Source organism: Panthera leo, chromosome F3, assembly GCF_018350215.1.
Source record: "Panthera leo isolate Ple1 chromosome F3, P.leo_Ple1_pat1.1, whole genome shotgun sequence".
In the NCBI taxonomy this organism is placed as follows: domain Eukaryota; kingdom Metazoa; phylum Chordata; class Mammalia; order Carnivora; family Felidae; genus Panthera; species Panthera leo.
Window position 1 is genome coordinate 66875857 of NC_056696.1, and position 23074 is coordinate 66898930.

The 23074-nt window shown below is 61.8% G+C and overlaps 1 protein-coding gene across 10 annotated transcripts in view; it reads left to right on the top strand.

Moving 5' to 3' along the window:
- ARHGEF11 (Rho guanine nucleotide exchange factor 11) overlaps positions 1-23074 on the top strand; it is an 87303-nt gene that overhangs the window by 58824 nt on the left and 5405 nt on the right. For 5 of the 10 annotated variants that reach the window (XM_042926419.1, XM_042926428.1, XM_042926420.1 and 2 more), the window contains 26 exons: positions 711-756; positions 1229-1305; positions 2256-2393; positions 4050-4124; positions 4333-4434; positions 5306-5404; positions 6390-6432; positions 7429-7525; positions 7660-7782; positions 9746-9769; positions 10786-10930; positions 11220-11319; positions 12085-12114; positions 14928-15054; positions 17448-17627; positions 17707-17754; positions 17882-18069; positions 18319-18465; positions 18770-18849; positions 18957-19082; positions 19648-19765; positions 20561-20739; positions 21153-21228; positions 21420-21587; positions 22047-22137; positions 22630-22755. In XM_042926419.1, coding sequence (XP_042782353.1) covers positions 711-756; positions 1229-1305; positions 2256-2393; positions 4050-4124; positions 4333-4434; positions 5306-5404; positions 6390-6432; positions 7429-7525; positions 7660-7782; positions 9746-9769; positions 10786-10930; positions 11220-11319; positions 12085-12114; positions 14928-15054; positions 17448-17627; positions 17707-17754; positions 17882-18069; positions 18319-18465; positions 18770-18849; positions 18957-19082; positions 19648-19765; positions 20561-20739; positions 21153-21228; positions 21420-21587; positions 22047-22137; positions 22630-22755 — 2753 coding nt within the window. The remainder of the gene's footprint in view (positions 1-710; positions 757-1228; positions 1306-2255; positions 2394-4049; positions 4125-4332; positions 4435-5305; positions 5405-6389; positions 6433-7428; positions 7526-7659; positions 7783-9745; positions 9770-10785; positions 10931-11219; positions 11320-12084; positions 12115-14927; positions 15055-17447; positions 17628-17706; positions 17755-17881; positions 18070-18318; positions 18466-18769; positions 18850-18956; positions 19083-19647; positions 19766-20560; positions 20740-21152; positions 21229-21419; positions 21588-22046; positions 22138-22629; positions 22756-23074) is intronic. The other 5 variants (XM_042926421.1, XM_042926422.1, XM_042926424.1 and 2 more) reach the window with 4 other exon arrangements.

Here is a 23074-nt window from a genome sequence, read left to right on the forward strand (position 1 = left end):
CCTTCTGGAAGACTTGGGCAGGCTCCGTACTTCCCAGGAGCCTCGGTGTCTTTGTCTGTAGAACGGAGGTCACAGCGGGGCCTACTGGAGCGGGGTGGTATTGCGGGAGAGAAGCATGCCCCTGCCGCTGTCCGCACCCGTGTGCTCTGCGGGGTGGTGGGTCGGGTCGCCAGCCCCGGCGTCAGTTTTCCTGCTGCGTAGCTTGGGCACGTCACGTGAGGTCTCTGGGCTCCTCGGTTATGGTAGAGAGCCGTCCCTGCCTCGGGCTTCCCGAAAGCCTAGACGAGATCTAGAAGGGCGGGCTTCCCGAGCAGCCGAGCTCTATCACCACAGTCCCATCCCCCAGCCCCGTCTGTCGGTCGGTCTGTCGGTCGGCGGCAGTTAGAGGCCAGCCCTCCTCCGCTGCCCTCAGTCACCAGCTTTCCTGGCGGGAAGCTCCTTCTGCGTCCAGCCCAACCGAGGCAGTAGACGCTTTGAGGTCCGGGGTGGCAAATCCGTGGGTTTGAAGAATTTCTCCCTTTCCACCATCCTCCCGACTACCCACGATGCAATGGCTCCCCAGTCTGGGCATTTTTAAGGCAACAAATGAGAAGCAGCCGCTCACTGCAGCAGATACTCTCTGCGGAGATGAGGGAAGGGGTGGCTGGAGGAGGGAACAAGTAGGAGAGAGGCTTGCAGAACTTGCCACCCTCGGCACCTTTGTTTTTTAGGACCTGCTGTCCCTGTACGGTGACACCGGCCAGAGGTCGTCAGAAGGTAAGTCGGCCCAGCTCTCCATACTCTGGTCCGGGTTCCTTACTCACTGTCCCCTCCCCCTGGGGCAGGTTCTGGAAAGACTGACTGGAGGCCCTGCTCCGGGCACAAGCATAGGGAGAGAAAGCGACATCCACGCACAGGGGCGGCGGGGGCGGCTTAGTCTGTAGACGGGAGTGCGTGACCGCAGCACCGACGGCTGCGGACCAGAGAGGAACTGTGACGACAGCAGTCAGGCCCTTGGGAGGCCACACTGGGGCTGGGGGCGAGACTCTCGGTGATCTGGCACAGCAGAGTCTCATTCCGGGACTGACGTGGCCCGGGCACAGGCACACTGGTGGGTGAGAGCCGGGTGTAGAGCATCTGACCTGAGGGAAACCCGGAAAGGAGGGAAGGTGGCACTTGGCCCCCCTACCCTGCCCACGGGCCCCCCAGGCCGCGATGCCACCTTCCGTGTCATCTGTCTCCTTCCCAGGCTGGCTCTCTCTGGATTCCCAGGAGGGGGACAGCGGCTTGGACTCTGGGGCAGAGCGTTTCCCCTCCCTCGGCGAGGTGAGTGCCCACAGGGGGCCAGCCCCGTCTGAAACCACGGTCGGCGTCCGCTCTCCGGGCACCCACAGGTCCTGCCGTCCGTGCGCGCTCCCGGCTCCAAGGGTTCTCATCGCTGTGCTCTGGGCACGGAAGGGGCTGCACGTGCGCCCTGCGTGCGGGGCTGTCAGAGCCGCCTTCCGTTCTGTAAAGAATCGGCGGAGGAAGGCGGACGACGTGTGGGGAGCCTCTGGGCGTGAGGGAGCAGAGCCTGTCCGCGAAAACCGCGGCCTGACCGCACACACGGGTCTCCCGCTCAGGTGGACACCCCGAGCCGGCCGAGGCAGAGCAGCGGCCCCTCTCTCTCTCACAGACCTCACTGTCCTTGAACAGCTCATCTTTTCTGCAGCGGTCAGCAGACTTTCGGGTTCTGGCCTAGCGTTACCTGCCAGCTGTTCTCTATTTGCATATGTAAATTGCAGATATAAACTTGCAAGCTGAAAGTGCAAGTGAACGGAAGAAGTAATCGTGATGTCTGTAAGGTACCTGCTTAGCCAGGTTAATTAACACACTTACACCGTAATTCTAAGTAATAGTTGGGATTGTATTAGCGTGTCCTTACAGGACCCAGGATGCGTTCCAGGTATCCTGAGGGCCGGGTGTCAGAGAGGCGACCTGGCTTAGAGAGGAAGGCTGTGGGCTGGGTTGACTCCAGGGAATACCCGTGGCTGGGTCCCGACCTTCGGCAGATCTCATGACCTTCCCGAGTCTTGGTTTCCTTATGTGAGAAGCGGGGGGAGAGGTGGTGTCTGCCTCAAAGGGCGGTTGTGAGCATCGAGCCCGGTGCGCCTAACACGGGCCCAGAGTCGTGGCGGGTGCGGAGGAAGCACTGGGGAGTGCGCGTGCGCCACCGGGCGTGGGCCTCACCACACGAGCGGAGCGTGAGTTTCTGGGTGGGCTCTCTGTTCCTCTAGGTGCTGAAGAATCGGAACTCGGCACTGTCGGACCCTGGGCTGGACAGTCCCCGAACCTCCCCTGTGATCGTGGCCAGGGTGGCCCAGCACCATCGGCGGCAGGGCTCGGACGCACCAGTGCCCGGCGCCGGCGACCAGGTGAGGGGTCCAGAGCCCCCTGCGGCTCTCCCTCCCCTCCTCCCCTCCTTCAGAACCACATTCCAGTGCGTGGCCTGGACCCCTCTGGCCACACCCGCTTCCTGATAGACTTTTGCATAGAGAACAAGACAGAAGGACGAACGTGGCTTGAGTAGATGTTTGAACGCTGTCTCAGGCTGTGTGAGGACGGTGAATACGTGTGCAGGGAAGGGAAGGGACGCCCGAGGGACAGACAGCTGTCTGTGTACAGCAACAGATAGATTTGTGCAGTCTTTCTCCAGAACACTACTCCTCAGTTTTCTCTTTCTGCAGCAAAATCCTTTTTCTTACACAAAATCTTATTCTTATTTGGCACCCTGGTACCACAAACAGGTAAAAGCTCAGCTCCCCCGGGACCTGTGCCCGTCAGCGTCCCCCCTACCCCGGGGTGAGTCCTGTGGCCCCAGGGTCCTGAAAACCTGATTTGGAAGCACTGCCCCCAAGAATAGAACCAAGAGGGGAGACCCGGGAAGAGGGCTCTGGGCTCAGCGCAGAAAGCTTGCCGAGGGTCTGGGCTGTCGAGGGCCCAGAAGTGGCCATCTGCCATCCCTGGGGATCCTGGACCCCAAGGGATGCAGAGACCCGGGTGTTACAGGAGAGGAGGCAGCCCAGGATGTGTCTGAGAAATACAGAGGCAGCTGCATTCAGTCTGTCCAGGCCTCGCGTTTTCATTTGTCAGTGAGCGCCACGCTGATCTCTGACGTACCTTCTGGGTCTCACGTTCTTTGACTCTGTCATTCTGAGCGAAGAGTCTGCAAATAAGCAAGAGAGCAGAGTGAGTGAGTTTTCGGAAGGCACTGTTAGGAAAAACCCCTTGAGCGAGTCGGGTGGGAGGGCATGTTAGGCCTGGAAGAAAGTGGGCAAAGTGGGCGTAAGTGGTCCAGACTGGCTCCAGAGCAGGGCCTGTGTTGGGGAATGCCTGGAAATGAGGCAGATTGAATTCAGTGGAAAACATTGGTAGAAAGCTTTGGAAGTTCATGGAACCTTCAGGAGAAAGCTTGTCCAGTGAAGCGTCTGACACGTCTGTGCAGAATGAACTCTCGTTGTACCTGACATGGACCACACACCGGTTAGGGGTTGGGCTTCTAGTAAAACAGGCGTGAGGAGGAAGGGGAGAACGCCATGCTCAGAGGTCTGGAATTTAGGCAGGTGGTGGAGGCCTGCCGTAGACCCCTGAGCCGGCTGGGGGAGCGGTCAGCTCCGTCCCGTCCTGCTCTAGGAGGCAGAGATGGCTCCAAGCTGTCCTGTGACGGAGACCGGGCCGCCGTGGGCGCCGTGCTGGACGTGGACACGGCCGCCAAAGGGACCAACAGAGCCCCAGGCCGCGGCCGCAGGAGCTGGCACTGCGTCCCAGGGTCTTTCGCAAACAGGAAGAGCGCCTTCTCTCACTTCCTGTCTCCGCATGCACATGCCCAGGCCTCCCCACCCAGAGGAACTTGACTCCGGGCGCTGGAGACCGCGGTCTGTCCTCTGAGACCAGGGGAGGTGGGGAGATGCCAGCGCTCTCGCCAGACACACACGGCCCTCCTCACCGGTGCCATGCCGTCACCACACAGATGTGGTGTGGGGCCTGGATCCGTGTCCCCTGACCTCCCTGCATCTGGACTCTTTCCGCAGGGCACAGACCAAAGCCCAAAGCCTTTAATTATTGGCCCAGAGGAAGACTGTGACCCGGGTTATTTCAACAACGAGGTAACGGTTCCCTGACTCCCTGCTTTCGTCATTGTCGCCCTGGCTGCTGTTGACTAGAAGCCGTTAGACCCACACCGGCCGTGAGGGGCACAGGGTGGGCGCCGAAGCTTGCAGACCCAGGCGGCGGGGGACGTGGGCGAGGCCGCAGGCCATGCTGCTGTATCCTGCCTCTGCGCACCGCAGCCACACCCGTGCGTCTGCCTTCCAGAGCGACATCATATTCCAGGACCTCGAGAAGCTGAAGGCCCGGCCAGCCCACCTGGGGGTTTTCCTGCGGTACATCTTCTCTCAGGCGGACCCCAGCCCACTGGTAAGTCCGATCCGCGGGCGCCGGCAGGCAGCTCGAGGACAGAGGCAAATAGGGAAGAAGGTGCGGGTCAGGCGGGAGGGACTGTGCCCCGCCAAGCACGTCCGGAGCGTAGGGAGGTGCGGGGAGAGGGAGGCCAGGAGAGCCGCCATCGTTCTCGGTCCACTTGGAGGAGACGGGTCATCCTGGAGTCGTGAACCCTGAGGACGTGAGAGCCTGGCCTTGCAGACACGAGACCTTACCACAGGGAGGCTTAGTGGAGGGGCAAGGTGACAAAGATGACAGCGGGCTGTATGGGGAAGGGGCCAGCGGCCTCAGCAGCTTCTCTCCTGCTGCTCAGCCGCTCGGAAGGGGATGGGCACGAGGGGACAGTGTCGTGTCCCTCAGGAGGCACAGAGCACTGTGCCTTCAGGGCCAGGAGCACCGGTGTGTGGGGCCCACGTGCTGTGTCCCAGAGACTCCGGAGTGAAGTCCAGGCACATCACAGACAGAAGTAGAACACCGGCCCGTAGAACACAAGATACAGACCAGCACGAGGCAAAATGCCGAGTGTGGAGGACGCACAGATAGGGTGCCTGTGTTGCAAGCGGGTAGGCAGAACTCAGAGGGTTCTGAGACTCCAAGCCAGGGTTTCTCTGCCCCAGCGTGGTGACGTTGAGCTGTAGGAGTTTTTGCTGGGGGGCCGTCCTGTGCATCTTCCCATCTCAGCTGCGTCACTAGGCTCTGCCCACTAGGTGCCCCAGCACCTCTCCAGGGAAGGGTCACAGATGTCTCCAGGCACCGCCCGCTCATTGTCCCTTGGAGGCAAAATCAGTCCTCCACGGAGGGGGGCCACTGAGAACCACCGCTCCAGCCCCCTTCTCTCTCCTCCTAGCTTTTTTACTTGTGTGCCGAAGTTTATCAGCAGACAAACCCCAAGGATTCCCGAAGCTTGGGAAAAGACATCTGGAATATTTTCCTAGAGAAAAACGCGGTAAGGCAGTCGTGGATTGAATTACAATTTTACTGTACTCCTGGGGGCCACTCGGAGCAGAGGAAAAATGAAGCCATACATTCAGGCTGGATGGAAACCGTTCTTCAGGAGAAGTTGGGGCTGATGGACGGCTCCTGGGTCCTGTTCCCGGCCCTGCTCTCAACCCTGAGCTCCTCTCCTGGCCCCTTTGTTCTGCGTGTGGCCAGGTAGAATGCACGTGGCCTCTCCAAACATTTGGGGAGAGAAGGAGCTGGTGCCAAACCCTGATTCCTGTCCCCTAGATCGGTGCTGGCTCCGTGTCTGGGCTCACCGATCCTCGTGGGGCTCTCATGCCCAGCCCAGAGCAGGGTTCCCGGGGAGGAGGCTGAGAGCACGCAGCCATGTGGACAGGGCCGGGCTGCGGCGGCACCTGCCTGCACAGGGCAACGCCTTACGGACTCTGCAGTGTGAGCGGCTACACTGGTGCCCAAACGACTTCAGTCTCTCAGTTCCAAAACATAAGCTCGCAGGATTCCTGAGACTGGGAGTAAAGTGTCCTTCTCAAGACTTCCACGCCTGTTCCCTCTAGCGGGTCTGGAGGGGGGCGGCCGCTGCCGGCCGCACCCTGTGGGGGTTGCAGAACCAGCCTGTCCCCGCGGTCAGTCCCTCTGCTCTCCGCTCAGTGGGACACTCGGTAACCTGAGGGAGCAGAGACGGCCCAGTAAAGCTTGCTCCCTTGCTGCTGAGTCAGCACCCGTGCATCCCACGCACCCCATGTCCTTGAAGCAAAGTGGGAAGCCTGCATGTGCCCCAGAAGGTGGCTCAGCTCGCCTTGTAGCTTCATGCTCGAGTGCAGGCTTACGAGGGGGCGGAGGAGAGGACGGTGGGCCGGGTGTCCGGGAAGGAGAGAAGGGGTGTTCCAGTCCTCCCTGCCACCGTGCAACGTCTCCCACGTACCCTGGGCTGTGGGCCTCACTGCCCCTGCCCCCACTCTTCTCTTTTCTAGCCGCTGAGAGTGAAGGTCCCAGAGGTGTTGCAGACTGAAATCGGTAAGTCAGTTTACTAGCCAGCTGCTCTTGTCCTGGGCCATGGGAGGCTGCAGAGCACAGAGGGCACATGGGAAGCCCTCCTCTAGGAGGGAAAGTGGGGGCGGTTCCCCCCGAGCGCCTCACAGTGGCTGACGGGCTGCGCAACGGGACAGGCCCTGCCTGGGGAGCCCATCCCGGGAGTACGTGCCCCCGTCAGACCTGAGCTCGTTTCTGCCAGCCTCCCCCGGGACCTTCCTGGGCCCAGCGGGGCCATCTGTACGAAAGGGCAGTTGGACTTGAGGGATTCCTAAGCCTGGTCGATCACCAGAATCCCTGGGGGAATTCTTGAAACTCCAGAAACCGGGGCCTCACTCCATCCCACCTCGGGTCGGGATCTCTGGAGTGTTTTTGTTTCTGTGAATTCCTCTCTGATGCTGTCGGCGTTTGGCCCGGTGAGCACCCTGCCGGCCAGTGATTGCTCTGTCCCCATTTCGTTCTCTAGTCGTGATAGGAGGGCTGAGGGAAGGCGGCATAAGAGGGTGTCAGCCTGAGAAGCGGGTCCCAGGCAGCTCTCTAGAGAACAGGCGTCCCACGCTGCCTTCGGAAAGCGTGCCTTGTGGCCTGACTGAGGCCAGAGGGTAGAGTCCCTCGACCGCATGAAGCTGCTGGGGGAGCGGGACCGACACCGTCCAGGTTCCGCTGGGGAGTCGGGGCTTCATGTGAAGTGCTTGCCTTTCTCGGCCTCGCGCCCTGGCCCGGGGGCCACGAAGAATGAGGGGTTTGCACTGTGGCATCAGAGGGCAGCCCCTGGGCCCATCTGATCGTAGATGGGGTTTCATTTGTCCACGTAACAGAGCCTAGAACATCCAGAAAATGTTTTTGTGCTTCCCTTGGGACCTGGACAACAGGAGTCCAGTCCTGGATTCGGGAGTGACCTGGTGGGTCCAGGACTCAGGGGGCTCAGCAGGCATGGCCCCCTCTCCCGACCCCATTTCTCCTTCCCTGGGTTCCCACCAGACTCACGTCTGCGCAGCAGCGAGGACGTCCGCGCTGCCCTCCGGGAAGCCCAGGAGGCGGCCATGCCCGAGATCCAGGAGCAGATCCAGGACTACAGGTTGTGGGTCCCCCCCGCTCCCTCTGCGTCCTCACCCGTCTGTCCCCTGTGACGAGCGTCTCTCGTGAGCGCGTTTGCCTCGCTGTTTCCGGGCGTCTGTGAGCACGCGTGTGTGCCTGCTTTGTCTGTCTTAGAACGAAGCGCACCCTGGGGCTGGGCAGTCTGTACGGTGAGAATGACCTGCTGGACCTGGACGGCGACCCTCTCCGAGAACGCCAAGTGGCCGAGAAGCAGCTGGCTGCCCTGGGAGACATCCTGTGAGTGCACCCCCACCCCCCCGCAACGCCACCCGGAAGTGCCGAACAGACGCGAGTGTCCTGTGCGTCTGCTCGCCGGCCTCTCCCCCCACGACGTCTGCCGGATCCTCCCCCCGGAAGGTGCGGAGGGCCCGGCTCGCCTGCTGCCTTGCTCAGGCGAGACCGTCGGCATTTCACGGGGCTCCCCACGGAGCTTTCTGCTCCCCTTCCGAGCCCTCTTCCTGACCGTGCTGCCTCCTGTCTGTAGGGTCACAGGGACCCTGGCACGAGGGCCGCACGTGGGCCCTCAGGAGGCAGACCAGCTGGCGGGCGGGAGGGTGAACGATTCTCAACTAATCATCTCAGTCGGGCGTCAGAAGACCGGCCTGACTAACCTGGTCAGGAACTTCGGCTCAGCTGCGGTGGCCGTGCCTCTCCTGTCCCGTCTTCCCAGCGCCACCCGCGTGACTTTGTGGGGACACATCAGACTTAGGGGCTTCTCCACTCAGTGCTCTGGGACCCTGGTCTCAGCTATAAAATGACAAAAGGTGGACGAGACTGTCTCCGGAGTCTCTGTTCACACTGCCATTCGATGCAGCAACACGTGCGGAGTTCGTTCTGGGCTCTCGGGACGTGTTAGTGAACAAAACAACAGTTTCTGTGGTGCTCACGTCATAGGGGGAAGAGAGAGCAATGTGCAAGAAATGAGGAAGGCCTGTAACGCGTTGGAGACAACGAGGGGGACAGAGCAGGCTGGCGGAAGGGGTCGGGCGCACCAGAGCCAGCGGGTGACGGTGACGGTTTTAAATAGGGCGGCCAGGGCGAGCCTCCCCCCCCCCCCCCCCCGTAACATTTAAGCAACTGAAGAAAGTGGGACCGTCATCCTTGAAGACCGCTGGGGGGAAGAGGCAGGGCAAAGCAGGCGCGTGCTTGACGTGTGGGGAGCAGCGGAGACCAGGGCAGGTAGAGAAGGTGGGTGCTGAAGTCAGAGAGGTGACGGGAGGGCAGCCACAGAGCCTGAGGACGGTTGTGCGGCCTCTGGTTTTCCCTGTCCGTGGCGGGGAGGGGCCGCATGGGAACCCACGCGGTGGGGCTTGGACCGGACAGGGCTGGGGCACGCGGTGAGACGCGGTCGGTGTCCCACGTGTATCCTAACAGTAGAGCAAACGGGCATCTCCTAAAAACTGAGTGTGGGTCGGGGAAGACCCCACGGTTTGTGCCTACACGGCAGAAAGGATGAGGTGCCATCAGCCGGGATCAGGGCGGCTGTGTAGGAGGCAGTCCGAGGTGGGCACGTTGAGTCTGAGGTCCGTATTAGACGTCACCCTGGAGGTGCGGCCGCAGGCTAAGTCTGGCAGAGGAGAGACAGGACTGCAGACATCACACAGGGGCACATTCCTGGGAATAACCCCCTGAGCTTCAGCCAAGCCCTGGATCTCTGTGGGCCTCAGTTTCCCTGGCCTGTTACACCGGGCACCCCGCCCGGGGTGGTCTCTACGGGAAGCTTCAGCCTCACTGATGGAGATCTAACGCCTCCTCACCGGGCACTTTGAGATCTCGATCAGCTTGTGAATAGCTTAGGATAGTGCCTGGCCCATCGTGCCCCCTCGGCTGGTCGTTGCTGCCTCCACCGCCGTGTGGGAAGGTCTCTCTGGGTCGGCTCTCGAGGGGCCACCCGCCCTCCTCCAGCTCTACGTCAGCCCAGCCCTTCAGTCGAGTTTGGCTGGGCGAGGACGGGCCCCTTCCTCCGTGATCACGTCACAATGCCGGCCACGCCCCCCTTCAGCGGGAAGGACCTCTCAGTCCCTGTGCCGAGGCCCCCAAGGGGGTGAGCGCTCTCGCCTCCCGAGCGCCACGTAGGCTCAGAGCTGAGACCGGAGTCGAGGTCTGGCCTCCCCGCCCCCACCGCCCCCATCCCCCGTGTCTGCGCGGCCAACACGCCGATGCCGTACGTGCGCGTCATGGCTCCTTCCTTTTGTTCCAGGTCCAAGTACGAGGAGGACAGGAGGTGAGTGAGTGTGCGGTGCGTTTGCCATCCTTCTGGACACGGGGCGCCCTGAGCATCGAGGTCACAGTGTGTCCAGGCATGGCCCCAGGTGTCGCGTAACCTTAACAGCGGCTTGTGAGGTCCAGGCCCCTGCCGCTTGGGGCCACCGCCTGGGGCAAGGGTCTGCCCTCACCCCACCGTGCACATAGCCGGCCTCCCCACCTCCGCCTTAGCTCTGCGTCTCCCTCCGCCTTTTGCCTCTAAGCCACCGTGAAGTGCTGGTGACAGGACCGGCCTGCGTCAGCAGCCCTTGTAGGGGAGCCGGGGCGCGACGCCTCTCCTCTCTGGCACAGGTTATGGGGTTTCCGCAGCCGGTATGCGTGTCCGCTCCTCAAGCAGCCAGCGTCGAAGAGTGTGCGCACGCTTGAGCCGGAGGAAGGCAGGCCAGGGCGGTTGTGGAGGAGGGGCCAGAGCCGGAGCCCCTGCTGCACTGAGTGCCCAGAGTGCCCGACCTGCCTCCTGAATCCAGGGCCAGATTGGCTTCCAGACACGGCTCTGGACGCTTCCACGTGTGGCCCGTGGCGGCTCCGTTCCCTCTCTCTCTTGGTGCCGGGGCCAGGAGGGTGGTGAAGGCAGAGGCAGGCCGGCATTTCTCCCCTTTTCCCTGCCACCCCACCGCACGTGGATGCCCGAGGACCGTGGCCGTAGGCCTCAGTCGGTTCCAGGCCTGCCGGCTTGTTGGCTTACGTTGTAGGGACCGGCCACGTCCTTCTGCTGGCCGCTCTCCCCCCTTCAGGAAGAGTTCCGCTTAGGGAGAGAATTAGGTCTTTCCCAGGACTCCTGCTAGCCAAGAGTCCTTCTGTGCCCCCCCTTGAGAATTCCAGGGCTCCTTCCAAACACCCTGACCCAGAACTCTCCCTTTGTCACCCCCCCGGGTGGTAGTTTGGAGATTGTCCAGAGCGGGGTTCCAGCCCTTCCGCCTGCTGGCTGGCACAGCTCGAGCTTTCTGACTGACCACTCTGCTTCCCGTCGCACAGCGCCCCCATGGACTTCGCCCTCAATACCTACATGAGTCACGCCGGGCTCCGTCTTCGAGAGGCACGGCCTTCCGGCGCAGCCGAAAAGGCTCAGGCAGCTCCTGACAAGGACAAGTGGCTGCCCTTCTTCCCAAAAACCAAGAAGGTGACAGAACTACCTGGACAAGTGTCCTCTGGTGCGGGTCTCTGCATGAGGCCAACCCGGGAATGCCACTCACGACTGCGCCTGACCCTCGCTGCCTTTGCGTGGGGAGTCCGTGAGAACCCACAGACAAGCTCAAACCCGGCCCAGGCGCACGTGTGCTGGTTCGGGAGCAAGCCGGAGTCTGCTTTGCAGTTAGCCGTTCAGGGCGGGTCTGGGGGGGCAGTGGCAGGGATGAGTGGCTAAGTCTGGGGATTGGGACCTTCTCCAAAGCTGGTGTCTCCTGTCCCAGCAGAGCAGCAATTCCAAGAAAGACAAGGAAGCCTTGGAGGACAAGAGGCGAAACCCTATCCTCAAGTACATCGGGAAGCCCAAAGGCTCTTCGCAGAGCAGTGAGTACATGGGGGGCGGTGGCCTCGGGCAGGGGCGGCAGCCCCATCCCCGACCGGGCCGCTGGCAGAGGGCGTTCCCTGTCCCAGCAGCCGCACGCCCGCCCGCCCTCTGAGACCACAGCTCCCACTCAGTGCTGCTCGTCGTCCCCTTGCCACACCGCGTGCAGGCTCCTCGAGGTGCAGATGACGCTTCCGAGCCAAGGAGGCCATGCCAGTCCCCGGGCCTTAGTCTAGGAGATCAGAGCAGTTATAGCTACCGAGCAGCCACGCGGAGGAATATTCCCGCCTGGCAAGGCCGCCCTGTTGACAGTAAATGCCCCTTTCACCTTCATCAGTGGGCTCCGTCTGTGCCCCTGAGGTGTGTTGGGAGCAATTGTGGGCCCTCGATGGGAAGTCTGACTTACTGCTAAGCAGAACTAGATGTGGAGTGGGAGGTGGGGGCCCAGCGACACCCCCGATGCTGCCACTCACCTGAAACTCGGTTAAGCCTGTCGCCGGTCTGGAACTTTCTGCCGGCCTCCCAGTTGGCGTCTTCAGACCCCAGTGTTAGTCTTGGGAGTCTGGGAAGGGCTGTGGGGTGGGTGGGCCAGTGGCCTTTTCTGATATTGCTGCCTGGGGGCTGCGGAAGGGGGGACTCTTCTAGATCAGACCTGATTTTTGCCATTCGTTTTTCATTTTCCAGCTTGATGTAAGTTTTGTTTTGACTCTGGAGACGTTAATTTGACTTTTCATGGTTTACTTTTGTTTTTGTTTGTTTTCTTTTAGCATTTCATATTCCCTTGTCCCCTGTGGAAGGTAAAAGGACCATTTTCTGTGGGTTTTTCTTTGCATTAGCTTTGAGTTTCCATCTCTCAAGTCTGTCTGTCCTTTTTCCCCGTCCCCCATCCCGTCACTCCGTCGCTGTCTTCCGTGTGCCTCCCTCCTGCTCCAGCTGCCTCCGCGGGGGGCTGCTCCTGGCGGTGTCACGGCCTCCCCGCCCTCGGCCCCGCCCTGTCCCTGTCTCACATCTCAGGGAACGGGCTCCGAAGGTCCAGGGCTCCGTGTACACGAGGGAGGCCTTCACACATTAAAACGTCCTGCACGAGCTTCTCAGGTTTTTGTCTCGACTGAAATAACAAAAATCCTCATTTTTGAGAGTTATGCGGGGTTTCTTTCGTAAACAGTGGGTCTCTAACAGTTCTTCTTGGGGGCCTTTCACCGTCCGTCACCTGCTCTGCTTCAGCCCTTGAGCATGGCGCGTCCACCGCTCCTGACTTAACATGGACGGCGTGGCGTCACCGCGGCGGTTGAAGAGAGTGACCCCTGCTGTGTGTTAGAGGGCCTGGTGCCGTCGGGGGTCTGTGCGCTGAAAACGAACACGTCATAGACATTAACCCAGAGAGGCTGAGAACCTGCAGTTGGGCAGACTCATTTCTCATCAGTGAGGCTCCCACGAGTACAGTCACATGATTAACGTGGTCAAGGCTCTACTGTGAATCTGTGCAGAGAGAGAGCAGTGCAATGAAATCAGGAAATTGTTCAGTGGCTAGAATTCATTTCATGTGAAGTGACAATTAAAAATAACGATTCAAAATTATTTCAAAGTTACTAAATTCCTAGACTCATGCTACTTTATTGATTTTTTTTTTTTTAATGTTTATTTATTTTCGAGAGAGAGGCAGAGACAGACCGTGAGCAGGGGTGGGGCAGAGAGAGAGGGAGACAGAATCTGAAGCAGGCTCCAGACTTCGACACAGGGGGCTCGAACCCACGAACCATGAAATTATGACCTGAGCCGAAGTCGGACACCCAACCGACTGAGCCACCCAGGCACCCCTCCTTATGCTACTTAAAAAAAAAAAAAGGTTTTAAGTTTTGAGAAAAGGCATATAGAACAATGGAAAAATAAAAGAATGGCCTTGGGACCCAGGCCCTTAGATCTTAACACACACTTCCTCCCGTCCACGCTGCCCCAGGGGAGGCAGGAGGAAGCAGCAGCTTCGAGGGGCCGGGAGCCCAAGGACAGGGTAAGGGGCCTGGGTGTTCACCAGGGCTGAGTTCGGTCTTTCCATTGTAATCTAATGATTTGGTGTGGCCTTGGTTCTCAAGGTCCCAGGACATCAGCAAAGCCTGTGTCCGTGTCTAAAGACCAAGCAGCCCCCAGAGGTGGAGGAAGGGTCAGCACTGAGTGACTGTTAGAGTCATCAGCTGTTGCCCCCGTTTAACAGCGACCGTAACTGACTGTTAATAATATGGAATGTACTTATCCTTCCGTTTCATTGTCGTCCAAAGAATGGAGGAAGGAGAACAGGGGACACCAGTAAAAACTGTGCTCATTTAAAAAATTGCGTTTCTTTCTGCCTTTCTCCCCCCATTACACTGACTTTCCTCAGTTGTGCCGCCTCTCAGAGCAATCCCCGTTTGTCGTCACAGGGTGAACTATACCCCGAGCACAGGCGACACACAGGGGAGGGAGCAGTGGGCTCAGCCCGGCGGCCGCCTGTTACAGGGTGTTCCCGGGCCCCCGTGCCATCACCCAGCAGGGCCGTTCAGGCTGTGACTGCAGAGCTGACCCTGCTGCAGGCAGCTCAGGCCCCAGTCCCCAGAGTGGGCGTGATGCTAACAGCCCCTGCTCCTGACACAGCCTCCTGTTACGCATCTCTGGAAAACTGTTACCCCAGCCACCTGCCTAAATGATACGAAGTTTGAAGAGACCAGCTGGATGTTCTGTTTTCTCTGGCCTGGAAACTTTCTCATGAAACCTGAGTTTAGAGACTTAGGGAGATTTGTGGGTTTGCACGGGTGGGACTCTGGCTCATGTGGGTAGGATCATGGCCTCGCCTGCCTCCCTGCCCACCCCCAGCCTTCCCGTTGGTCTCTGGCAGATCGGCCTCTGAAGCCCAGCTCTGGGCTGATATCACTGCATCTCTGAGGAGGAACCTTCTGCGGGTATCCCATGAGCCTCGTGACTTTCATACCTGCTCTCTCTGTTTCTTTGAACAAGAACAGCCTTCTTTTGTCTTAGCTTTGAAGAGGGGCTGGAATTTGAATGCCAGAGAGTGACCCCTTTCCTCTGTTCTACCTAAGACCACCCCCACTCACTGATAATAAAGGGTCTGATTCACAGTGATGGCAGCAACTAGAGGCAGGGGCCGGGACTGGAAGGACAGGAAAGAAAGTCAAAAAAAGAACAAATAATGAGCTCTAAAAGTAATATAAACTTGGGAAATGATCGATATAACCTGGCAACCTGGCCAAATTACAGATAGATGCATTTTGGGTGCTCCTGGCTCGTATTCTATTCTGTACTCGGTTCTTGGAAAAAATCTCATCGTTAATTAAGCCTGAGAGTCATTGTAATAACATGAGAGCCGAAAGGAATATCCACAGGAAATATACCTCCAAATGGTCTCATTTTGCATGTGAGAGAGCAAGGGACTGCCCCTGTCACTCTCCGGGTTATTGGGAGAGGACCAGGAAGTAGTCCAGAGGACCAGCCCCCGCGTCTCCCAGTCCCCAGCCCGGTGCTGCTGTCATCCGTGCTTGCTCACTGCTCTGTCTTCTGGGCTAACGGGAGCGAGGGTCCCGAACAGAAAGCAGAGTACCCTTCATTGTCTTTCTGCTTCCAGTCAAACCAGGCAACGTGAGGAACATCATTCAGCACTTTGAGAACAACCAGCCGTATGACGCCCCAGAGCCCGGGACGCAGCGGCTCTCCACAGGAAGCTTTCCCGAGGACCTGCTGGAAAGCGACAGGTAGCAAGGGCCACATGGGAATTGCCGGCTTCCCACGGAGGGGAGCCTGGGCGGGGTGTGCTGCAGGGTTATTTCCAGGTGCTTCCCCCCACCCCGTTAGACCGTAAGATCCCCGCCGCAGAACTCGCAGCTGCTCTGAAGACACACCAGTGTCGGCCATCAGGCCAGCGGAAGACAGAGCAGGACCCCCGACCTCCCAGCCCGGGGACTGCGTGTCTTGAATGTTTCCTTTGGACTCACCGCCTGACTACTCAGCAGCTAGAGGATATTACACAGCAGCTAATCCCGACACCCTACCTGACAAGGCTGGAGAAGACTGGGGCAGGGATGGCAAGGGACAGTCCCGGGGATGCAGGGATCAGGCAAGGTTGGCCACCGACGCCCGTGAGGAAGAGCACTGAACTTTGGCTCTGCTGGTTCCAAAGCACTTTCGAGAAGAAAAGAGGGTTTGCAGCTCTGGCACCTCGTATATTCTCCGTCTTTGGCCACGTTCCAGTGAGAACCCTTCTCTGGCATCGAGGCGTGCTCCCGGACTTGTTCCGGACCGTGGCACGACAGCAGCCACGTCATGTCTGAAATTCTCCAGCCAACACTTAGTGAGAACCACCTGTGGTCAGAAAGCTCCGTGCACCTTCCCTGAGTCACCCTTGAGTCATATAGATGGGGTCTTGCGTGCACAGAAATCATACACGTGTGCACCTACTGAGCAGGCGCAAGCCAGGTCACTGGGTCACCGGGTAGTGGCCAAGGGAGTCAAACCATTTTACCTGGGAAACTGACCAAACTACAAGTCTGCCGTTCCTGCTCCCACACAAGGTTACTCCTGCTTGTAGCAAACCTTCGTAAGCTCAGCGCGTGTGGAGATTCTGCCGTCGTGAGAACAAACAAAGCTGTAAGGGAAGGTGAAGGTTAGATCTGTCCTGAGCCAAGAGGCCGAGCTCCGTGTAATCTCATTGAGTGAATTAAATGTATAAATTACGGGATGTGTAGGCCCGATGTTACAGATGCATCAGCATGTAGAGACAAGATACCAACGTTGTGAGAAAAAAGTTGAGACCGTTTGTAAATAGTGCTCTTGAAGGTGCCAGCTATACATGCCCTGAGACCCTAGGATCCCGAATCCCCTGTCCACGGGAGCCGTTGGCTTTGCTGACTATAAGCTCACCAGCAATCTTAGCAGAAACGGTGGGTCAGAAGTCGGCAGGTGTAAGAGCCCCCGGGTCTAGAAGGCAGTATTCTAGGGATCGGGGACCAGAGGTAGGTCGCCCCACTTGTTGGGAGGAAGGTTACTCGCTTGTGGGGGCTTGTCCTGGTGCTCAGGTGGCCTGTTGTGGGTTACTGGTGCAAGTGCTGGGTGAGTGGTCTTGGCTGGAGGCATTCTAGCAGCCCCCAGGGGGTGGTCTGAGGCGGTCGGCTGGCAGTGTGGCTTCAGGGTTAGCTCCGTTTGAGTCCTTGGCAGTTGAGAGACGCGAGATAAATGGAGCCCAGGGTGCTGGCCTCCTTTGCTACAGCAGCCTGCTGTGCCCTCAGGAGCTGCCCAGACTCTGTAGGCTGGCCCTGGCCCTGGAGGCAGGGGGCCAGGATGCAGGTCAGTAAGAACCAAGTCAGCAGGGCCGTGGAGGGAGGAGGCACCATCCTGGGGCAGCAGGGGTCAGAGACACCAGCTGTCTCCCGGCTCGTGCTCTGCAGGATGCGGAAAAGAACACCCGGCCGTCAGCGTCTCTTCACACCGAGGGGTCTCTGGGACTGGAGATGCTGAGTCCTGTCTTGTCTGTGGGTCTTTTGGCCAAACCTGGCAGGTGAGGGGGCGGGTTCCTGCCGGTCAGTAGATGGGCCCTCCCCAGCCAGCCCGCCCCCAGGAGGGGACGTGGAAGCTCCGGAAGGATGCTACAAGATGAGAACAGAAGAATCCGCACCACAGCTGGAGGGGCAGGAGCCCATCCGTGGATGGAATCTCTGATAGGCCTGCGAGGAGGCCAGGACAAGTGTGAAGGAAGTGCCTGTACTTCTCGGTAGAAGAAAGTCCTATGAAAGGAAGAGATCTGCCTCAAGCAGGGTCCGCGGTGGGAGCTGACCTGCTCTGGAGTCGAGGGAGAGACGGTCTGGCCACCAGACAGTCCAGGACAGGAGCGAGGACCTCATGGTCCCCGATGAGGGCCTGCGGCATCCACAGCTTTCCTGGAGGGTTTGGGGTCTGTGGCATACCACAAGTCTGATCTCTTGGTCCCCGCTCTCATTTCCTGGTGGGCCACGGGGACGATGACGGGGACGATGAGAGCCTCTGTCCATCGAGCCGGACTGGGGAGGGGCAGGGGAGGCACCTGGAGTCTTGGTGGCAGAGGAGAGCTTGTCCGGGACGTGGGACCCCAAGGTTGCCGGTCCTCCTTCCCCAGTTCACGCTCAGAGATTCGCCTGGGCCGCTCGGAGAGCCTGAAGGGCCGGGAGGAGATGAAGCGGTCTCGGAAGGCGGACAACGTGCCCCGCTCTCGCAGCGACGTGGACATGGACGCGGCCGCGGAGGCCGCCCGCCTCCACCAGTCAGCTTCGTCCTCTGCCTCCAGCCTCTCCACCAGGTGGGCAGGGCTCGGGCAGCTCAGCTGGGGCGTCTCGGGGCGGGGGCAGCGGGGGCTGAGGGCTGACTTCTCTCCACAGGTCTCTGGAGAACCCGACCCCTCCCTTCACCCCCAAGATGGGCCGCAGGTGAGTGGGGTGTCCCGGCCCCGAGCGGCCGGCCGGGTGTGCCTGTCCACGGCCGCCGTTTCCCGTGGGCGCGGGGCAGGAGAGACGGGGGCGGACCCCGAGCTGAGTCCTTCCTCCTCTTCCCCAGGAGCATCGAGTCCCCCAATCTGGGGTTCGGTGCAGACGCCCTCCTCCCGCACCTCCTAGAGGACGATCTGGGCCAGCTGTCTGACCTGGAGCTGGAGCCGGATGCCCAGAACTGGCAGCACATGGTGGGCAAGGACGTGGTGGCTGGGCTAAGCCAGAGAGAGATCGACCGGCAGGAGGTCATCAACGGTGAGCATGTGCCCCTCTGACTCGGGCGAGTAGGGGGCAGAGGGTGGTAGTAGGCCAGGTGGCTCCCCGGGGACGGGACCAGGTCCGTGTCGCCATTCCTGCACGGCCCTTGGGGTGGGATGTCGCCCTGCGATCTGACACCAGCACTCGGCTTCCTCAGAAGTGGGTTGGGGTGGCAGTCATGACTTTGCACACTCGCTTGACCCCCTGTGCTTTGTGTCCCTCCCATCCCGCGACCACCCCGCTCAGAGCTGTTCGTGACAGAAGCCTCCCATCTGCGCACACTCCGGGTCCTGGACCTGATCTTCTACCAGCGAATGAAGAAGGAGAACCTGATGCCCCGGGAGGAGCTGGCCCGGCTCTTCCCCAACCTGCCTGAGCTCATAGAGATCCACAGTGAGGGGCCGTCCTCCCCGCCCGCTGTCTTTCCCCCACACCCCTTCTCCGGCCAGCCTTCAGGTGTCTGTCCCCATCTGACCGTGTGCCGGGGCCTACCTGAGCAGACAGCCCTCACCAGCTCTCTCTGGCGGACAGCTTGATAACGCGCCCTGAAGCCAGCCTTCCGGGCCCCCCAGGAGCAGAACGGCTGCCGGACCCTTCCCCTCGGCACTGCCGCCCAAAGCCCTTCTCCCCGGGTCCCGGAGGGTCCGGCGGTGCAGCTCTACCCCGGGCCTCTCTGATTCTTCTCTCCTTGCCCCAGATTCCTGGTGTGAGGCCATGAGGAAGCTCCGGGAGGAGGGCCCCATTATCAAAGACATTGGTGACCTCATGCTGGCTCGGGTATGCTTGGAGGGGACGGGTCCCCCTTTCCCCTGGCCACGGGAGCGGCAGCGGAGGGTGTGGGAGGGCCGGGGTGCGATGCCCGGGTGGTGTCCCTTGTGCTGCAGTTCGACGGCCCCGCCCGGGAGGAGCTCCAGCAGGTGGCCGCGCGGTTCTGCTCCCACCAGTCCATAGCGCTGGCGCTCATCAAGACCAAGCAGCGCAAGGAGAGCCGGTTCCAGCTCTTCATGCAGGTGTGGCCTCCCCGCCAGTAGAAGTCGGTGCGGGCGTAGAAGTCGGTGGCGGCCTGGCTGCCAGTAGAAGTCAGTGCGGGCGTAGCTCCGTAAGGCCGACCGGGGTCGCCAGGGATCTCCCGGGCTGCTTTCCTGGAGCCCCGGGGCCGGCCCGCCGGCCTCTCCTCTCCACCCGGGAGGGCAGCCCAGCTACCCCCACGCCCATCCACACCCCCCTCGTCCCACGCCACCGCCTCAGAAACACTGGCACGTGCCGGCCCTCAGGACGGACGTGGCTTAGCAGCCCGAAGGCCGTGTTCGCCTCCTGCTTCCTGTGTGCACGTAGCTGGGCCTTGGTTTCCCTGTCTGTAAAGTGGGCATAGCACCTGCTCTGTGGCGCTTGTTCGACCACGTCCCCTCCGTGGGTTATCTCCCGGCCCCCACCAGTCTTCCCTAAACCTTTCTGAGTGACCCTCTGGGGCCAGGACCCACTTGGCCTTTTCACACCCATCCGGGTCCCAAGCCCAAGAGCCAGGCCCTGACCGCGGGTTGTCCTCTTTCTCCGTCTGTGCCCCCTTCTGTCCAGGAGGCCGAGAGCCACCCTCAGTGCCGGCGGCTGCAGCTCAGAGACCTCATCATCTCGGAGATGCAGCGGCTCACCAAGTACCCGCTGCTGCTGGAGAGCGTCCTCAAGCACACGGAGGGTAGGGAGCGCGAGGCGGCGGCCGCACTCAGACCTAGTTCCAGCGCTGACCTGCTCTGTGGCCTTCACGAGTCCCTTGTTCCGCTCAGTCTCGAGGGAGGTCGCGATTATGAGCGTGCTCTGGGGAGAAGAAGCTCAGCAGTGGGAGGGGGTGTGAGGCTCGCCCCCAGCCTGCGGGGGCCTTGGTGCAAATCTGAGGAAAGCGTCCGAATGGAAAGAGGTTGGCACGCGGACTCCCCCGTGACTGTGGTCCCACACCGGGGCCACGGCTGCCGTCACCTCCCCCCCCCCGCCCCCCGCATCTGTCCATCCCCCTGCCGGACGCCTCTGTGCAGCGCACAGACGTACAGCCGCGTGTGCTGACTGTATAAGTTCATTGGCCGTGCTGAGAGGAGCTAGCCCCAGGGACACTCTCTGGGGTCCCGAGCATTCCCCAGCTGCCCTCGAATTTGGGGCGCTGGAGTCAGGGTATGGAGTGTGAGGACCCTCTCCCGACCTGGGCGGGCATCCTGGAGGCACCGTTGCCGTCAGCCAGGCCCTGCCCTCCCCCGCATCTGCGGAGCTGGTTGTGGTCCGGCTGGCAATTCCCAAGAGCTGTGTGTGTCTCCGGGACGGTGCCCTGATCCCGAGGACCCTCGGCGCCAGGGCCCCTTAGGTCTGAGGCCCTCGAGTGAGGCAAAGACAGCACACCTGTGCCCGTACCGTCGGCTTGCAGCCACCGGCGGCCAGGTGTGCTGGACTCTGACACGCTCCTCAGGCAGGCACCCCCCAGCACCGCCTCTGCCCCGATCGGTAGGTGGCACGTCTGAGCACGAGAAGCTGTGCCGGGCCCGGGACCAGTGCCGGGAGATTCTCAAGTACGTGAACGAGGCCGTGAAGCAGACGGAGAACCGGCACCGTCTGGAGGGTTACCAGAAACGCCTGGACACCACCTCCCTGGAGAGGGCCAGCAACCCTCTGGCGGCGGAGTTCAAGGTGGGAGGCGGGGACCGCCACACACACTGGGGGCACCCCTGGGAGCGGAACCGGCCGGGGCCCGGAGGGACGGGGTGCCGCAGCGGGGCCCCCACGAACACCCAGCAGACGGCCCTGCCGGCGGGGACGGGATGCTGGAGTTCTCCTGGCCGAGCGGGGGCTGGGAGCCGGGGTCCAGGTGAAGGTGGCCGGGGAGAAAACAAAAAGAGGTCGGGTTGGGGAGAGGCCGGGGCAGAGCCGCTGGCGAACCCCCCAGTGGGACGCACAGCCTCACGGTGGCTTCTGTCCTGCCCGTGGCCTCTATTGGAGCGTCAGAGCAGAGGCCGCCTCATGCTTGCCGCTGACCCCCAGCTCCTCAGCAGTGCACTGGGTCGGACGAAGGTACGAATGAATGAACGACGTTTCCTTAACAGAGCCTGGATCTGACGGCCAGAAAGATGATCCACGAGGGGCCCCTGACCTGGAGGACCAGCAAGGATAAGACCTTGGGTGGGTGCCCCAGCCCTGCCCCCTGGACCGCACGCCCGGGGTGCCCCAGCCCTGCCCTCCGGACCGCACGCCCGGGGCCCGGCAGGGCTCCTGCGGCCCCGCCTGGGGAGGGGGCACAGGACCCTGTCCCTGTGCTGGGGGGGGGGGGGGGGGGGGGGGCGGGGGTACTCCTCACGGCGCTTGCCCCCCAGACCTGCACGTGCTGCTGCTGGACGACCTCCTGGTGCTGCTGCAGAAGCAGGACGAGAAGCTGCTGCTCAAGTGCCACAGCAAGACGGCCGCCGGCTCCTCGGACAGCAAGCAGACCTTCAGCCCCGTGCTCAAGCTCAACGCCGTGCTCATCCGCTCCGTGGCCACAGGTGCCGCGCGGGCCTGGCCTCGGGCCTCCCTGCTGGCCCCTGAGCGGGAGGACGTGGCCCGGGGCGGGGTGGGGGGACGGGGCCCGGTGGACAGAGGCGGTTCGGTGAGAAGCCCGGTGTGTGCGAGAAGGGGCCCTGGGCCCGCTCTCTCCACCCGTGGTTTGGGGCGATGCCCGCCCCCCCCCCCCCCCCCCCCCCCGCCTCCGGGAGTCGCGGGCGGCGGCGAGCATGAGGGAGAGCAGAGGGAGCGGGGGCCGCCGCGAGGAGGGCCTGAGGGTCCAGGACTGCCTCTGGCCTTCCTGTGCGCGACCCCGCGTGGTTCCGGTGGCCAGCTGCGTGTTCTGCTCTGGTCCCTGTCCCGTGTCGAGGGCCGGGGCTTCCAGCACCTTGTGGCCCTGGCGGGGTCCGCCATCGTGGCTCTGTCACCTCCACGCGGCCCTTTCCCCTTCCTTCGCACAGACAAACGGGCCTTCTTCATCATCTGCACGTCCGAGCTGGGCCCCCCCCAGATCTATGAGCTGGTGGCTCTGACGTCGTCAGACAAGAACACGTAAGAGTCGAGGGGCCAGGGCGGCGTGTGTGAGCGGTGGGCAGCGAGGCCGGGCCGAGGAGTGGAGGATGGGGCGTGGGCACGGGACAGGGAGACAGGGCAGGCGCAGCGGGCTCGCGGGACCGCCGTCCTTGCCCCCGAGGGGTCTTCCACGTGGTCAGTGGTCCCTTCCTCCTCCCTGTGCTGGGGTTCTTCCTCTTTCCCACCAAGCGCCTCCGCCTCCGGGGTCATCACCCACCCCTCGTTCCCTCGCTGCCGCCACACGAGGCAGCTCGACTGAGTCAGCGTCTCAGCGTCAGGCTTGTCACCTGTGGGTCTTGCTGCCTGTCTGGGGGCCGTTTAAAGACAAGGAGCAGGCGGGGACCACTCGGCCCGGAGCACGGCACAGGGCCGCCGTGGGTGGCTGCGCGCGCCTGTGGGGAGGGCTGCCTGCGGGGGGCGTGCCCGGCCCTGTGTTTACCACCGGCCCTCTCTGCCCCTGCTGAGCCACAGGTGGATGGAGCTCTTGGAGGAGGCCGTGCGGAACGCCACCGGGCGCCCCGGAGCCGCCCCGGCACCCGCCCATCCCCCACCCCCCGGCGCCCAGGAGCCGGCCCACCAGAGCCTCACGCCCAGCAGGTGCTCACCCCCCAGGCCCCCAGTCGTCCCCACACCTCCGCCTCCAGTCCCTGTCTGCTCCCCCCCAACCTGGCCGTCAGGGAGACCACGCCTGCGCCGGGGTGGGGGGGTATAGAATCGGGACCAGGAGACGCCGGCCAGCGCCCACCCTGCTCTCCAGGTGGCCGACCCGTGGCAGGTGCTGAAGCCTGCCACCTCCCTTTGTCGGACCATCCTTCACTGCCCGTTGTGACGTGGGAGGCCAGGGCGGCGTCTGAGCTCACCCCTCCTGGCTGGCGTCAGCAGTGCGGCGGGTGACCTCTGGGGGTCTGTCCCCGCA